The sequence below is a fragment of the Oryza sativa genome, chromosome 9 (genome assembly GCF_034140825.1).
Source record: "Oryza sativa Japonica Group chromosome 9, ASM3414082v1".
In the NCBI taxonomy this organism is placed as follows: Eukaryota; Viridiplantae; Streptophyta; class Magnoliopsida; order Poales; family Poaceae; genus Oryza; species Oryza sativa.
In genome coordinates, this window is record NC_089043.1 from 7,741,730 (window position 1) to 7,755,761 (window position 14,032).

Sequence of the window (14,032 nt, forward strand, 5' to 3'; positions counted from 1 at the left end):
GCCATCGAGCCCGGAGTCTCTGGGTGGATACCCCGGAGACTCCGTGAAGATTCCTTGGTCACCCGAAGAATCTAGGCCGGAGGCTCCAAGCTCACAAGAACATGCATACTTAAAGGTTATCCTTCCATGCAAGAATCACGGGTAACCCAAATAGTTTTTCATATGGTAGATTGTCATGCTTTAATCCAATATCTTCCGATAATTTACATGCTCATTTTATAATGTGTGTTATATTTTGGCACAAGTGTTTTCTTGAGAATCCTTTATGTGCCTTTCTCTAAAATATAGGCTACACTCCCCATTTGTTTTCATTAAACAAGTGCGTTTCTACAAGTAATTTAAGAACTTGGATGCACACTTTTAGGGGGGGTATATCCTATGTTTTGTGTTTTTTGAGACTAACTTGTTATCAAGTGTATTTTTATGATTAGTCTCATAGGATATTAAAAATATCTTCGAAGACAGTTTGGAAGGTGAGACCACAAGAACTCCATGATGATCAAGGTGGACTACTTGATCAACCTCAAACAACTGAAGTCAACCTACCGCAATTAACCATGAAGAACATGAAGACATGCTTCCGGCACAAGTGGATGGGATTGATGCCTAGGGCAACTCAAGAGCAAAGTTACACCATGCAAGCTTAAGTCCCATCGGTGTACCATCCAAGAATTCACCACATCGTTCAACGAGATCATCCCTACAACATCCTCGATGACATACAAAAAGGGAGTAACTATTCATTCTCAATTTGCAAAATTTGTGAATGTTACTCTCTATTGTTGTCTTTGAACTATTAGAAGGAAGATGGTGCACATGCTAAAACGAATCGGGTCATGGCCTTACAAGAAGAGCACAAGCACTATCAGGACGCAGACTGTGATCAAGGAGTTAAACATGTTCGTGATGGGAAAGCTTAAGTTCTTTCTCGGGATTGGAATCAAGCAAATCAAGGAAGAGATTTCATCAAGCCCATCAAGGTGCCAAATTCAAATTGGCTTCAAGATATCAATTTTATCGTATGGGCATCTCAAAAATTCACAAGGAAGGTAACTCGATGATCCATAGCTTGTTATCTAAATTGGTATGATTGGATCACTTGCCTTGTCTGTGCATCTAGGACAAGTTTCATTCCTTGCTAATTAGCCTAATTTGCAAAATGTTGTGACGAAATGCTTGTTTAGTCAATAAGCAAGTATTAGTCACAAAGTTGTTCTTAGTGAATCAATGTGCTCGGAGACCTCATTCTATGTGAATTTTTGGTCTTAGCACAAACTATTAGATTCATACATGCGCAACTCATTTGTGAAAATCTTGGGTGAGATTTTTTTTTTAACAAAACTCTTGAATCTCACTTGAATTTGTGAAGAAGTGGTTTGGCAAATTCAAATCTCGATGATCCTCTTCATTGTATATCATGTTCTCTTCTTACCATGCTTAAATGCCAAAGTAGGAGAGAAGGACTAAAGGGAAGACTTTTTCTTCTATGCTTTAAAACCTCTGCATGTGAGCTTTCTATGCGCAAAATTTGTATCTCAATGCTTATTGATTTACTTGTGATCTTTATGTGAAATTGATCTTCATTTTCTAATCACAAGTGATGAAATATAAAATTGAGAGGTAAATACTCGATGATCCCTCATCAAGGATCCCTTTGCTTTTCTTTCCCTACTTATGCCCTTTTTGGTGTTAGATGTCAAAGGGGGAGAAAGAAAAGATTGATCAAAGGATGAGATATTTGAGAGAAATTATCGAAATGCATGCTTTAAAGATGCAAAGAGTAAATGAGAAAGGGGGAGAGAATATTTGAAAGTGTTTATCAATTGGTGTGAATGCTTATTATTTGATCACCATGCCACATGCAATTGAGATTATCTTTTGATACTTGAAATTGTTTACAAAACTTGATTACTCATGCTTTCTCAATCGGTAACGGAATCAATTGGCATAGAATCAAGTTTTTGCAATTGGCATCAAGAATTTCATTTGATACATTTTGAATCTGCCAAGAATTTTAGTTGTGTGTGTTGTTTTAATTTTGGTATCTCCTTCACACACAATACACCCCATGGATGCAAAGAGTTAGCGGGAGCTCTCACAATTTCAAAATTATGTGCATATGTGTTCACTTCATAAACTTGTATGCGCACATTTAGGGGAGCTCAAACTAACCTTTGGATTCAAAATCATTTATTATCAATCTTTTGTAAGCTTTAATCGTGTTGTCATCAATCACCAAAAAGGGGGAGATTCAAAGAGCATCTATGCCCCTAGTGGGTTTTGGTTTATTGATGACAAACGATTAAGGGACTAATGCACTTATTGAGTGTATAGGCAAGTGATTAGTCCGATGAAGAAGCTAGGAAATGGACTTATCGATAGATGAAAATTAAAGAGAAGATATTGAAGATGCGGGTATAAAGTGACTACCTATGGCAAGACGGTGAAGCGCAAGAGCCGCTCAGCTGCGATGGACCATGCGGTGGTGAAGGGCAAGCAAGGGGCTTGGCGCCGACGAACCGAATCCGGTGGTGAAGGGCGAGTGAAGACTGTGTCGTGATGAACCGTGCGAGGCCATTTGAAGCTATGAATTATCCGCATCAATCATTTGAGAAATGAAAGATGAAATGTCAAAGATCAAGAAGATGAGATCTTCCCGATGATCAAATGACCTTGTCATTGGTAATCCTCCAAGTGAAGAAAGAAATTGGTGTGAAGGTATTCCTATTGGTATAACTTTCCTTTTACATTTGAGTTTAGGATGCCGTACTATTAAGGGGGATACCACATGCATATAGTTGGTTGAATACTAGTGCTCAAAATGCTTCATCTTTGTGTGAGTTGAAAAACCTATGCCAAAATTTAAATCCTGAGTTGTTTCACTTGTCACAACACTTACACCGGGTTTCTTTGCAAGTTTTTTAACATCTCTTGAAGGTTTTAGGCCATGTTTTATGTTGGGTTTGATAGCACACAAAACTAGCTTTCTATAGAGTCCAAGATCTTCGAAATCGGAGTTCGGAGTAAAAAGTTATTGCATTTTTACTTGAGCAACATCAGATTATCCGATTTGAAATCAGACTATCCGATGTATCAGACTATCCGATTTTTCACAGAACTTCACTCTCTATCTTGATTTGAAAAAATCCTATCGAGTGAGTTTTTCTAAGTATCGGAGTATCCGATGCCGGATCAGATAGTCCGATGACACAGAGACTCCAAAATTTCATGGAACTTGAGTCTCTGTTTGAGGACGAAGTTTTTCTTCTAAAATATCGGATACTCCGATTTAACATTAGATAGTCTGATGTCTCGGAAAGTCCAAAATTTCATGGAACTCCGTTCTCTGTTTCTCATTGCCTTGGAGGTTTAAAATATCGGACTATCCGATCTTGTATCGGACTATCCGACGTGGGTTGAAAGATTCCCCTCCAACGGTCACATTTTGGGGGGGATCTATATAAACCCCCCACCAACCCTTTTCTAGGGTTGCCCAAATACATTTCATTCAAAACTTGTTTTGGGTTGAGCTTTGTTTTTTGACGAGAACAGAACAGGGGAGGCCCCCGCTGTTTGAATAATTTTATTAAAGAAAACAAGAACAAAGTTATAACATATTAATCCAACTTATGATTACACCGTGATATCTCGCAGTAGTTCTAAACAACAAAAGGAAGAGGTCACCCATTAAGAGTTGCCTCCAAGTGATGAAAGAGGGGATCTTTTGCTTGAAGATGAACCCATTCCTTTGTTTCTAGATATGCCAAGCAGCATAAAGGAATTTCTCCATGAAACAACTCCCCTGATAATCCAATTTGCCCCTTATAAACATTCCTTCCAAAGGAAGAGTAGTATCCCAGGTAATGCCTAAAAGACTCCAACAATTTTGGGCAAACGGGCATAGAAAGAACAGATGCATTAAGTCTTCAACAGCTACCGATTGACAAAGAACACAAGAAAGATCACAATCCGGAGGAGCACAATTCTTATAATCTAGCATGAACTTGGTGTTCAATCTATTCATCATGAGTAGCCACCCAAAAACCTTTACTTTTGAAACTGCTTTGCACTTCCATAACCATAGAAAATGGACTGGAGGCTTAATAGCTCTGAAATTCAGTGTATATAATTTTTGTGAAGAATATTTCATATTCCCCCAAATATAAGACCAAGCATCATTTTCATTAACCAACTCGATATCCACAAGGGAAGAAGTGAGCTCTTGAAACTCCTGAAAAGCTTGAACAGATAAAGGTAGTGTAAAATTTCCTTCGGCCTCAATGGACGGAAAATCAGAGACAGATGCATTCTGGTTTTGAGCAAAAGAACAAAGCTTTGACATAGTGTGAAAAAGAGGAGGTTGATCAGCCCATACATCATACCAAAAGGAGCATGTATTTCCACTTTTCAGATGACACCTTGCAATACCTCTAAAGACATCCATTAATTTGCAAATGTCTCTCCACCAGAATGAGCCCTTCAAGTTTGTCAGATGAGGGACAGAGTTACCATAACAGGAGGACCAAACAAGATTGACCCAGGGCAAATCCTTCTTATTGTAAAACTTTTCCAAAAACTTGATGAGCAAAGCTTGATTTTGGATAGAAAGGTTTAGCACTCCCAGGCCACCTTTTCTCTTAGGCTTACAAACCTTATCCCAGGCTGCCAAAGATTTTTTATTGGAGTTGACCTCAGAACCTCTCCAAAGACAATGTCTTCTTGCTCTGTCAATGCTATCAATCACTGTCTTTGGCAACATTAGAGTACACATGTAATAAGTAGGTAGTGAAGAGAAAACTGAATTAACCAGCGTAAATCTATCTCCATTGGACAGGAAGGAATCGTTTGATGTAAGCCTTCTTTCAATTCTATCCACTAAAGGTGCAAAATCTATTACCTTTGGCTTAGTGGTACCAAGGGGTAAACCCAAATATGTAAATGGCAAAGATCCCAATTGACAACCAAAGACTGCAGCTAAGTTTTGAGCTTTCCCTTCATCAACATTTATTGGAATGAGACAAGATTTATTAAAATTTACCTTCAGACCAGTTCCCAGCTAGAAGGTTTGCAATAAAGCCTTTAGAGTAAAGAGCTCTTTACCACTAGCTTTTAAATAGAGCAGGATGTCATCAGCATATTGGACAATAGGGAAATTTGGGTCAAAGTCTGATGGAAAAGGCTTTGATAGAAGACCCATTGTATAAGCTCTGTTGACAATGACCTAGAGAAGTTCAGCTCCTAATACAAAGAGTAAAGGTGACAGAGGATCACCTTGCCTTACTCCCCTCTTGCAATGGAAATTTTTTCCAGGTACCTCATTGATCAGAACTGAAGAAGAAGAAGCAGAAGAAAAGATCTTCCTTATCCATCCAAGCCATGTAGCACTAAAACCCATGGCTTCCATTACTAGCAAAATAGCTTCATGTTCAATAGTGTCAAAAGCCTTCTCAAAGTCCAATTTTAGAAGAACTATTTCCCTTCTGGAGTGATGGCACTAATGAAGGAATTCAAAGTTCCATGCTAGACAGTCTTGTATAGTTCTCCCTTTTATGAAACCATATTGATTCTGACTGATTAACTCCAATATCACCTTTTGCAGTCTATCAGCCAGGATTTTTGTTAGAATCTTAAGAGAGATTCCCATGAGTGATATTGGCCTATAGTCATTTATACCTTCGGGCACAGATTTCTTTGGAACCAAGATGATAAAAGAATGGTTTAAAGGATCCAGGTCCAGAGTACTAGAGTAGAATTTAGCTGCAAGTCTGTAGTAATCCTGACAAATGATTGGCCAACATTTCTTCACAAACATCCCATTAAATCCATCAGGCCCAGGAGCCCTGTCTATAGGCAAATTCTTTATAATTTTGTCCAACTTAGAGATACCAAAGGGCTGATCCAAACTAGCAAGAGATTGATTTGCATGGAAAAAATCTTGCAGCTGAAAAGGCATAAACTCAAACTGGGAACAACCCATTCTTGAAGAAAAAGTACTCCAAGCTATGTGAGCCTTCTCCTCATGTCTTGTACAGACTAAACTAGAAGAGTCTACTAAAGAAGGTATTGCATTTCTTCTATAAGACTCAGTAGCCATAGCATGGAAAAATTTTGTGTTCTCACCCCCAAACTTGGCTCATCTGATGGTACACATCTTTTGCCAATAAATTTGTTTATACTTTAGGTATAACAACAGCTTGTTTCTGATAGGAATTCTAAAATTCCATTCAAGAAAGTGAGATCTCTCAAATTTTCAATGGAGTCCAAAAAAGCTATGACAGCATTACAATTTTTAATCAACAATTGAAGTTTAGAGACAGATTTACTCCACTTCTTCAAACCCTTTCTCAATGTCTTCAATTTAATAGAAATATTCTTGGCTGCATTACCTTCATACCCATGATTTTGCCAAATGGAACTAAATCAAAGAAACCATCATGCTCTATCCAAAAAGTTTCAAATCTGAAGATGTCAGCTTTAGGGATGTCAATTCCAATTTGCACAACACAAGGTATGTGATCTGAAGTAGAACGAGCAAGTGGTTTTACTATGGTATGGGGGAAGGTTAAGGTCTAAGTAGTAGAGGTAAAGAACCAATCCAATTGCTCTATTAAATGACTATGCTGCATGTTACTCCAAGTGAAAGCCCTTCCCTTGAGGGGCAGCTCAACCAGACCCAGATCACTGATCATTGCATTAAACAGGAAAATGTCATTCATGTCTGCACCTGGTCTATTTCTATTTGCAACCGATCTATAAAAATTAAAGTCTCCAATAATGAGCCAAAGGTCATCATCTGGAATGTTCAACTGGTGGAGCCAGGACAGGAAATTATTTCTTTCAGGACCAGTGCAAGGACCATAAACTGAAACTATAGTACATACCAAACCAGAATGGTTTGAGGTGAAAGTAACAAAAATTGAACTATTCCATCCAACGAAAATACCACCAGAAGCTCCAACAGATGGAGAGAAAGCAAACTTGTCAAAACGTTTGGGAGCAAACTTCTTTATATAAGAATGATCAAAAGAGGATCTTTTTGTTCCTGAAGGCAAAAAACAACACAGCCACTTTCCTCAATTTTATTTCTAATGGCTAACCATTTGTCATCAGAATTTAGACCTCTAACATTCCAGCGGAGGACATTCCAATTTCTCATAACCGAATTCATTTGATAACTAGTCTTAAAGAGAGAAAGATAACAAGCAGGAATAATCCATGCAGATCCCAAGCACACCAACGCATAGTACCAGCATAGAGTTTACATAACTTAAACACAAAATAAAAGGGCTGATATAGGGATAAACACATGCCCCTAAAGAGTGCCACTAGCAGCCCTAAAAGTTTGACAGAACTAGGCTTCATCAGTGGATGGTCCAATAGCTTTTGGCTTGATGACCTGAACATCTCCCAAGTCCACCAAGCTTGAAACCCGGAAGTCTCACACATCTCAGATCCTATCTTTTGAAGCAAAGATATATCACAATCAGCAGGTATAACAGAGGTAAGATCACTTTCAGATTCACAAGATATATCAGGATTTAAATCAGTAGAAGATAGAGAATCAGATGGGAAAACAATTCCACTTGCCTCAGCCAACTGCTTCAGCTTTTTAACTGCCTTCCCTCTTGGCTTTCCAACACCCATATTTGGATCCTCTTGCAGAGTATTCTTAAAACCCCCCATATTTGAGCTTTGTGTTAAGTGCTTTGGATCTTTAAGCTCTCTCCCTCTCTATCTCAAATCCTCCTTGTTCTTTGTGACTTGGATCTTTGTGTGTGGATTTGGAGTTTGGGAGCCTAGTGTGTGTTTCTCTTGATCTTGAGCATTAGGATTTGTCCAAGAGTTCTGTGGTGCTTATTACTCTTAGAGGTTGAGGACTCCTAGACGGCTAGGTGTTATTCTTGGGCCACCGATCTACGTGTGGTTGGCCAAAAGAAGTTTATGAAGGCCGGATCTCGCCTCCACAAGGAAAGAGATACCCTTAGTGGAAGGAGGAGTGCATTTGTGCAACCTCATGAGGATAGGGTTGAAAAAGGCCCGGCTCTTTGCGAGCCCCTCAACGGAGACTAGAATCCCCTCAAGGATTTGAACTCCGGGAAATACATCGGCGTGTAAACCTCGGTGATATCTTCACTCTCTTTACCTTCTTGTTCCATTGCTTTGTGCTATGCTAATATTGTTGTTGGCTGAGCTCACCTCTTTGCCTGTGTATAATCTAGAACTCTTAGGTTGTTCTCTTGTTTGTATAGTTGTTGTGTAGGTCAGATAGTCTGATCTCAGTTCAGACAATCCGATCACATAGGACTATCCGACCTGATATCATATCAGACAATCCGACCCTGTTTTGTTTTAGCTTCCGTATTCATTTTTAAAAACCGCCAATTCACCCCCCTCTAGGCGACATCAAGGTCCTTTCAGTAACATATTTTAAAAACATAATTGGATTTAACCAAATAATTTTAGTTTTGTGACATTTACTATAAATACAATCATTCTATAATGTATATACAACTATTATCTTTTTCTATTAATTAATGTAACAATTTCAATGTGGTCAAAGCAAATATCGTGTCATTTTTAAGCTATCTTTATAGTTTAATAGATAGATTATTTTCACCCGTTGCAACGCACGGGCATTTTTCTAGTAATTATATACTTTCATATTTGTATTAAATTTTTAAATGAAACTCAACGGAGGGAGTATATAAGACAGAAAAGGTAGTGCCTTGGTCACGCTTATGTTTAAGCCCGCTACGTCCGTGTTCGGTAGTTTGCTCGTGAGTTTTTTCATAAGTGTGCGTCTATTAGGAAAACTTGATTTTAGATTTTTTCTTTCTGATTTAGTTTTTGCTACTCATCTTCCTCCTGTGCTGGGACATGTAACAAGAAGTAACTGCAATCATTCCATGATCTACACATCTATGCCATGCACGAAAAGATTATTCACATCGCTTGTGATTTCAATTAAGGATGCATTCCATTCTTCAATATGACTGTTCTACTGTGCTATGACAAATTTACAAATGATTTTATTTTAGTGACGAATGTTGCGATCAGACATTGGAGTACAATGCATGTTCTTTTCCACAAATTTTACATGACGAAGTTTGTCAAGACTTTCTGAACCAAGTGTTCTCCGTACACAACCTTTTCATACTTGGCAACACCACCTGTTCTCTCCCGGCAGAACTCAACAGGCTCTACGGCAGCATCGAAGTTTGACTGTAGCATTCAAAATTCAGAAAGAAAAGAAAGAACATGAGAAATCAACTTCACATAAACTATGTGTAGGATTGAGACTAGAGATTAAGCAAGACATACCTCATAGAAGAATGCAACAGATACACGGTAGCGAGGGGAGTTGTTAACAACTCGATGAAGTGTTGGCTGATATATTCCGTTTGACCAAACCTAACCAAAGAAGACAATTGATAAGCGTCTCATGTTTGATGACCATAAAGATATCAGTGAAACTGCAAAGGAAGAAAAGAACCTTCAGCATGTCACCGATGTTGCAGACGAAGGTTCCTGGGATTGGTTTGGCATATATCCATTCACCTGATTGGTTTCTGACCTGAAACATATTCACCAGATATTACAAACGGATCAAAATTGTTTGCTTCACCCTGTTTCAGGCTAAATATGGACAGTGGGAAGAAACTGTAAGATGCTAATTGCATACTCCTAATTACTAATGCATCTTAGAAGATGCGTAGAATGTTAGAAAAGTAGAGAAGTATCTCTTGTTAGGTTATATGAGTCAAATTCTGTACAAAGATGCCCAGCTCAGATGCACTGCACTCTAATGAAAAATAAAACAATCTGAAATCAAGTTCTTATCTTCTATCCATTCTACGTCCCCTCTTCTTTATTACTAGACAGAGATAACATGGAAATAACTTTGGCGATAAGAAATTGCAAGGAGAAAAGGCCACCAAGCAAACAAACAGTGTGGCCATAAAATATCTCAATTAAAACAATCTCTGAATAGGGTAACCAATGATATTTGTCCAGATTTCTGGTGATAAACAACCAGTTTTTTAAATCCACATTGAAAATTGGAATCTGAGTAGAGTTCGAGGGCAAAGACATGACTTATTCCTATAAGATATGTATTAGATGGTGAAGAAATAAGTACCTCAAGGGCGCATATGTCATCATCCTGATTAACCAATGTCAGAAGACCTACAAATTTAACAAATGATAAATATGATCCCCATGGTTTTGATATAACCTCTACTGATTTTTTAGGATTAAAACACAAATAAAGAAAAAACAAACTTTCCACAATACATCAATCAAAGAAACATATATGCGTATTTCCACATATGAGTTCAATTCCAACAGAACTTTTGAAAGATATGTACTAACCATAGTCTGTGTGAGCTCCACTGAATTGATCGTAGAATGGATGCCATGTAAAAGAAAAGCAGTGTCAGATGACTCTACACTCAATACACACGATTTGCAGGATATATTACCAAATAAAAACGTAGATACAATTTGCTCACCACCCAGTATCAGTGCGCTGCTCTTCTGGAATATCAGTTGATACAGGATAACCGATCAGCCTGCAAACCCAAAAAGGATCTCCTGCGGTTGTACCTTCAAAAGCATCAACTGGCGCACCCAACGCCAAGGCTATACCTCGCATGATCTTTCTTGAAAGATCTACAAGTAAATTTTCATAACAAATGCTGTCACTCATAAGTAACAAATAATAAATGGATCAATAGCATACATGCACAAATAAAGATTTAAACTAAGTATAGAAGTTAACCTCTTAGAAGGCTGATATAGTTTTCCAGCAGTACATCAAAATTTGATGGATATTTGGGCCTGCATAAAAATAAATGAACCGGTTATTTGAATTTTGATAGATCTCTGACCTAAAATACTCAAAGGCAGTCTACCAAAGTTCAGAACTTCTTCAGTAATAGCTGAAGTAATTCAACAAGCAATAATTCTGTGGTACCTAGTACCAACTATTTAATATGCTTCTAGTAACAAAAATACATTGAAGTATGCAAGTACAATTGTAGCCATAACTTCTATTTTCTTTACTATAATTCATAATTCTACCCATATTGTAACATAATACATGTTGGTACTAGATAAAATATTGTAAATATAAATTTTATTCCCTCACATTCTTCCAAATAGAGGTGTGCTATAAGCTAAATTATTTATATTGTGAGTATTATTAAAATATGCAATAGATCAAAACTGGGGTATTGTTTTATATCAAAGTCAAGTACATAATATCTGTCTCGCATATGTCAAATAATACAGTGCTGTAGGAAAAAAACAGAGATGGAGAGTTGGATACATACCACAAATTAGATCCTACCATTGGTTTAGCAAGGTCTCCATATTTACCAGGTTCAATAGGCGTGTAGCACTGTGATGTTTTTTCTTCCAGGGATTAACTCAGGAACAAATTAATGGATGATAAAAAAATAATAAAGAGAAAATTAAACTTACATCAATTGCTTCATGCATGTCAGGTTTACCCTTGGTAATATTTTCACCAACTCTTTGGTACCCTCTGACAGTAAAGACAACAAAGTTATGTTATACAGGAAGGAGGATTAGAAGGATCCAATGTGGAACAAGGAAAAATGTTGGAAACTTAAAAACAGGTTGAAGCTGTCATTTTATATCACACCTGTATCCACTCTGAGGTGTCATTTTAATCTTGAGTTTTTCCTCATAAGGAAGCTGAAAGAACTTCTGTGTCACATCCCTAACTTGCTTCATTAGCGAGTCAGCAATCCCATGGCCTTTCTGTTAGTAACATACAGACACCATTTGATTAGGATTGATATTGTGTAGCTAGTCTGCTGTACCCATTGTAGTAAACTGATGCTAAAAAGTCTGAAGTAGGCTAGTAAGTAAATAAGTAAATTTTACCACATAAAAGAATCCAGCCTCCCTGCAGGCATCGTCCAACATTTGCACAACTTGCAGCAAATCCTCGTCATTGACCATGCTCGGATCATCAATCTTTCCGACAAGGGGACTAATGTCTGACAAATGAACAAAGATAGAGGAATTCTTCAAATGGAGATTTCAAAGTACAAGCATATATCATCTCATCCCACCAAGTATCTTTACACAAAATTCTACAAAAGCTGTATCTAGTATCCTTTGCAGACAAGCAGTCGTAATCTGTGGTTAATTGAACTAACTGCAACTGGTGGTGGCAAAGCAGGTAAAAGAAAAAAAAGAATCCCACGCAGGATTCCAGAATCTGAATCTGAATCTTACCGATCAAGGGGATTGCCTTGAAGTCAGAACCCATGGTGATGCAGGGAGAGAAGCCGCCTGTGGGGACACGAACGCGGCGGCGGTCGGGCGATGGCGATTCCGGCGGCGGGCGGGCGGGCGAAGAGTGGCGTGATAGTGCGGTTGGGTTGGGTTGGGTTGGGTTGGGGATTTTGGATTGCTGCGATAGCGGGGTGACTTTCGACGTCATGTGCGGCGTTTTATAGAACCAAAGTGTAAGAAAAAAATGGGAAAGTATGTAGTGGAAACCTATACGATTGGATTGCCCGAAAAAAATGATGCGATATGCGGTGCGCTCTGACCCCCGACCCGAGTAAGAATAGGATTGGATTGCCATGGTCAATTTGGAGACGACCAAGCAAAGCAAAACCACTTTTCATGTACTCTGTCTGCCGTACCATACCATACGGCGAGAAATCCGAGATTTTGCCATTGCCATCGCCACAATGCCACTATGTTTACGTCAAAAAAGAAAACAATGACATCTCACACAAAAATACCCTTGGTTCTTCTTCCCTTCCGGCTGCTCGCCGGCAACGAAGCCATGGCGTGGGATGGAGGGAGCAAGTGTCACACCCCGAAGTTCTTCTCCCAAGTCTAAATTAATTAATAAATAGTCTCGAGAAATTATTTGTGAAGTGGCAAGAGAGAAACCTTAATTTAATAAATGCAAATAATAATCGGAAATGACATGTGAAATTTTTCTTGAGTTCTACGTGTCAAAATACGCTAACAGGATTTTTAGTGGAATTTTCAGAGCTTTAGAAATAATTTTAACCAAATAAAAATGAGCACGAGCAATTATTTAATCCCTGAAAATTCATTTCTCCTTTTTCTTTTTCTTTTTCTTTTTCCCCTCCTTTTTCCTAATGGGCCGCTGGCCCATTCTCTTTCCCCCTCCCCCTACCAGTTGGGCCGGCCGAAGTCCAAGGCCCATCAGCCGGCCGCCCGAGCCCCTCCTCCCCTCGGGTCACCGACAGGTGGGCCCGTCCCCAACCTCTGGCTGGCGCCGCCCGTGCCCGAAATCGCTGCTCCTGCCTCTCCCGCACCTCCCGGGCCACGCCGCCGGCGTCGCCGCCTTCCCCGCGCCCCGCTCCCTCTCTCCACCTCCCCACTACTCCGGTGAAATCAGCCCACTCCCAGCCTCCCCGAGCCCCCTCTTCCCCTATTTAAGCACCACCGCCCCTCCCTCTCTCTTTTTCCCCATTTCGCCGAGCTCCCCCGTGCCCTCCTTCGCCCTAGCACAGTCGCCCTCCTCTCCGCCGCCGCCGCCGTAGCTTCGGTCGCCACTAGCCGCTGCGCTGAGCCGCGCCATCGCCGCCATCGGATTCGCGAGCCCGAGGGCCACGCCGTCAGCCCCTCCACCGCTGGAGCCCCGTTCGCACCGCACGCCGGTGAGCTTCGCCATGGCCGCCGCCTTCGGCCGGCGTCCCCGTCCTCTATGATCTCTCTCTCCCTCTCTAATCTTTCCCATTGTGTTCCTTAGGTGATCCCGAAGCTCGGCCACTCATCGCCATCATCATCCCGCCGCTCACCATCATTGATCGTCACCGGTGAGGAACTCCTCACCTTCCTCTCTCTCTCTCTCCCGCGCCACTTAGCCGCCGCGCCGCTGCCTAGCCGCTCATTTTCCGCCGCTAGCGTTGCCCGCACTGCCGTGTCGCCGCCGCTCTCCGCCGCCGGTCGCCGCCTTGTGCCGCCGCTGCGTCAAACCGCGCCGCCGCGCGCCATGGCCGCCGAGCCG

The 14,032-nt window shown here is 40.2% G+C and overlaps 1 protein-coding gene across 1 annotated transcript; it reads right to left on the reverse strand.

Annotated features, from left to right (window-relative positions):
- Positions 1–8,927: 8,927 nt before the first annotated feature.
- LOC4346490 (probable 2-oxoglutarate-dependent dioxygenase At3g50210) lies at positions 8,928–12,750 on the reverse strand. Its single transcript, NM_001422704.1, has 12 exons — positions 12,271–12,750; positions 11,914–12,029; positions 11,669–11,787; positions 11,485–11,548; positions 11,334–11,401; positions 10,781–10,839; positions 10,512–10,671; positions 10,372–10,391; positions 10,139–10,185; positions 9,494–9,574; positions 9,322–9,411; positions 8,928–9,222 (listed from the first exon to the last, which is right to left on the reverse strand). The coding sequence occupies exons 1-12, from the start codon at positions 12,623–12,625 to the stop codon at positions 9,094–9,096; spliced, it is 1,308 nt and encodes a 435-aa protein (NP_001409633.1). The 5' UTR covers positions 12,626–12,750; the 3' UTR covers positions 8,928–9,093.
- Positions 12,751–14,032: the final 1,282 nt, after the last annotated feature.